Source organism: Merops nubicus, unplaced genomic scaffold (genome assembly GCF_000691845.1).
Source record: "Merops nubicus isolate BGI_N331 unplaced genomic scaffold, ASM69184v1 Scaffold50276, whole genome shotgun sequence".
NCBI lineage: Eukaryota > Metazoa > Chordata > Aves > Coraciiformes > Meropidae > Merops > Merops nubicus.
The window spans coordinates 1328-4303 of NW_008616558.1; the positions used below are offsets into that span (position 1 = coordinate 1328).

The 2976-nt window shown below is 51.1% G+C and overlaps 1 protein-coding gene across 1 annotated transcript; it reads left to right on the forward strand.

Moving 5' to 3' along the window:
* Positions 1-236: 236 nt before the first annotated feature.
* Positions 237-2651, forward strand: LOC103775404 (AN1-type zinc finger protein 5-like). Its single transcript, XM_008942852.1, has 3 exons — positions 237-387; positions 1741-1834; positions 2498-2651. Exons 1-3 carry the CDS (start codon positions 237-239, stop codon positions 2649-2651), a joined length of 399 nt encoding a protein of 132 aa, XP_008941100.1.
* The last annotated feature ends 325 nt before the right edge of the window (positions 2652-2976 follow it).

Below are 2976 nucleotides of genomic sequence, written 5' to 3' on the forward strand. Positions count from 1 at the left end.
CTGAGCTCTGGATGCCTCAAGGCCCCAGGACACAGATCCTTGGCTGCTTTTGAACCCCATGTGTCCCATGCTCAAAGTGCTCAGGTCGTGGTGTTGTGCACGTGCAGGAATCAGCCTCTCTCAGGACCCTTTGTGCTCCTTCCTGATGGGCAGCAGCCTACGAGCGAGTGCTCCAGCCCTAACCACCCCTCTCATCTTTCCCCCTGTCTGTAGCTCCGTGCTGTGGAGGAGAGAGGATGGCTCAGGAGACCAACCAGACCCAGGTGCCCCTGCTGTGTACCACGGGCTGTGGGTTCTATGGCAGCCCCAGGACCAACGGGATGTGCTCTGTCTGCTACAAGGAGTTCCTGCAGCGGCAGCAGAGCAGTGACCGGATAAACCCCCCAGGTAGAGGATTTTTGGCTTGGATATCTGAGTGGCTGAATGGGAACTGTGTTAAGCAACTGGGATAGAGCTTGGGACTGCTACTGGCCACCAGCAGATTTGTTCCCTCCTAGAAAATTTGGGTCTTCCCATGTAGACCTCAAATCAAGACCTGAGCCTTTGAGAGCTTCTCTCCCCTGTGAAGGGGTCGGGTGTTTTCTCCCCAGCTCTCTGAAGCCCTGTCCCAGTCAGCACCTTCCAGCAAACTCTAGTACTTCACTTGTCCTGACTGTGCCCCAGATTTTGAGCTATTACCTGCTCCTTGTGTAACACGCTGGGAACCACATGAGATTCCTGAAGTGAAATTTTATTTGGGAAGAATTTGGCCTTTTGGGGTTTGTATCATTTTCTTATCTTACCAGCACTGACAATCAAAAGCAATTGCATAAAAGGTTTGTTCCCTGCAGCTGAACACAGCTGATATATCACAGCTAGGTGCACAGAGAGGAAGCTCTTCTCATCATTAGCTGGATTTTCTTTTGCTGAGAGTTTGTGCAGGTGCCCCATGTACAGACTGATACCAGTGAGAAACACAGAGAACTTCCACAGCTCTGTTCCTGAGTGTGATAATGGCTTTCCTTGAATTACCCACCCAAAATAGATACTAGGAACTCAGCACTTCCTGACAAAGATTTAGATCCTTGGCTGACATACACCAGTGTGTTTCTTTTGAGGCCAGTTCCTTTCAGCAGGTGAGGATCTGGCTCTGGCACCTTGGAGAAGTTGCAGGGCTGGGTTCAAGGTGTGTTTGTAACTGCAGCACTTTCTTTTATGCTGGTGGGAGAATATTGATGGTGATGTGGAGTTTGCTTTGCAGCACTGAGGAAGAGAAGAGGAATCCAAGAACAATGGAGGTGTCCTGGGTGGCTGAAGTCAGATTTTTTAGCAGATGTTTAATAAAATGTGCAGTAATGGAAGGTGTTCAGCACAAAACTCCTCATCCCTCCCCAGGGAGCTGAACAGATCTCTGCAGACAAGGCCTGCAGCTCTCAGGAACAGGAGCAGCTCATTTCAGAGGGCTCTTATGATCCTGGTACAAGGACTCACTCCTGATCTGATGTAAGAATAGCTGGTCATGGTGAGGTCCATCCAGCCCTGTGGTGTTATCCCCACAGAGACCTATGCACAAATTTGGAAAGGAGAGTGTAAAAATAGGGGATGTGGGAGTGATCCCAAGGGGGGCATGCCTGCCCAGCTCCTGGCATGGAGCAGGAGGTTAATGCCTGCTCAAAGTGCTCGTCCTGCTTTCTCCTTAAGCATCCAAGAAACTTGCAGATATTTTTAAGAGTTTACCAAGACTGTGGTCTCGTTTCACAGCACCCAGTGGTCCCAACAGCAGCCCCATGGCTTCAGATCCCATTGCAGGGCAGTGCTCAGAGGGAGACTCCACACCTGAGGATGCAAAAGCCAGGTAGGGGCCTAGTCAAGTGTGGGGTGTTCTACAGCCATGCCAAAAAAACAGCTCTGGGGCCAAGGGGTGGGCTCTCATCCTTCGTGTGGCCAAGGGGTTAGGGATCAGACACTGTCCACTGTGATCCTGGTTTCTCTGGAAGATTGGGATGTCCCTGTTGATGGTGCATAGTCAGGTACTAGGGGATCAGGAGTAAATTAAATCCTGTAGTAAGCTAAGTGGCATCCTGGTTCTCTGTCTGTCAGTAGCTGTGCTGAACAGTTGGGTTTCAGCTCAGTCTGAAGTGAAAGCCCTTGGTGATGATCCAGTGTGGGAGCTGTGGCACAGGAAGGACAGTGCTGCACTGAGCTCTGCCATCTCCTCAGGCCTGACTCATAGCTCTGCTCCCCTGCCCCCGGGCTTGTTTGGATGGGCTGTTGCCTTGGCTTTGAGATACATTTGGGTGGGAAAGGAAACTGAGGTCATCACAGATTCATTCTTTTTGTGTCCATAAAGAACTTGGAGCTCAAATCTCAAGGGGAATTGGCCTGCTGTCTTCTTGAGCTACCTCTGAGTGTAATGAAATTAACTTGATGAGCTGCAGATCTCTCCCACATCACTGTTCAAAAGAAAATACTTGTGTTTGCTCTGTGGTTTATTTGTGTTTCTTGCAAATGGTCCCAGTGCTCAGGCTCCTGTGACCCATCAGATGACAGCTATGAGCATATCCAGAGAGGAAACCAGCAGCGAGCCAGAAGAATCTGTCAAGACAGAAGAAGCTTCATCAGCATCTTCCTCATCAGGTAGACTGATGGGTTTGGCCTTCACACAAGTCTGAATGACACTGATTTTGGTTTGAACAGCAAGCACAATACAGACCAGTGACTCCAGGGGTGGTTATCCAACAGAAGAGCTGAGGACAAAATGGTTTGTCTGCTTCTGCAGCAGGGAGGGGAGAGGACACTGTGCCTCAGGGCAGGCTGATGGAGATGGCACTGAGGGCTGAGGAGCTGCCAGCCCCTGGCTGGCTGGCAGGAGGATAATCCTCCCTGAGGCCTCCCCTGGGGAATGGCAGAAAGCCCAGCGTGTCCCACAGCCCTCCTGGGTGGCTGTTGCTGGCTGCAGCTCCCTGCTGTCCCCTGAGGGGGGGAAGGAGCTGGATC

What these genes read in the sequence shown, in the direction of transcription:
- LOC103775404 (XM_008942852.1), top strand. Translation starts at nt 237, where the DNA reads ATGGCTCAGGAGACCAACCAGACCCAGGTGCCCCTGCTGTGTACCACG. An exon ending in TGACCGGATAAACCCCCCAG is followed by an intron (nt 388 to 1,740) that starts GTAGAGGATTTT and finishes CTCGTTTCACAG; the next exon opens with CACCCAGTGGTCCCAACAGC. An exon ending in CCTGAGGATGCAAAAGCCAG is followed by an intron (nt 1,835 to 2,497) that starts GTAGGGGCCTAG and finishes AAATGGTCCCAG; the next exon opens with TGCTCAGGCTCCTGTGACCC.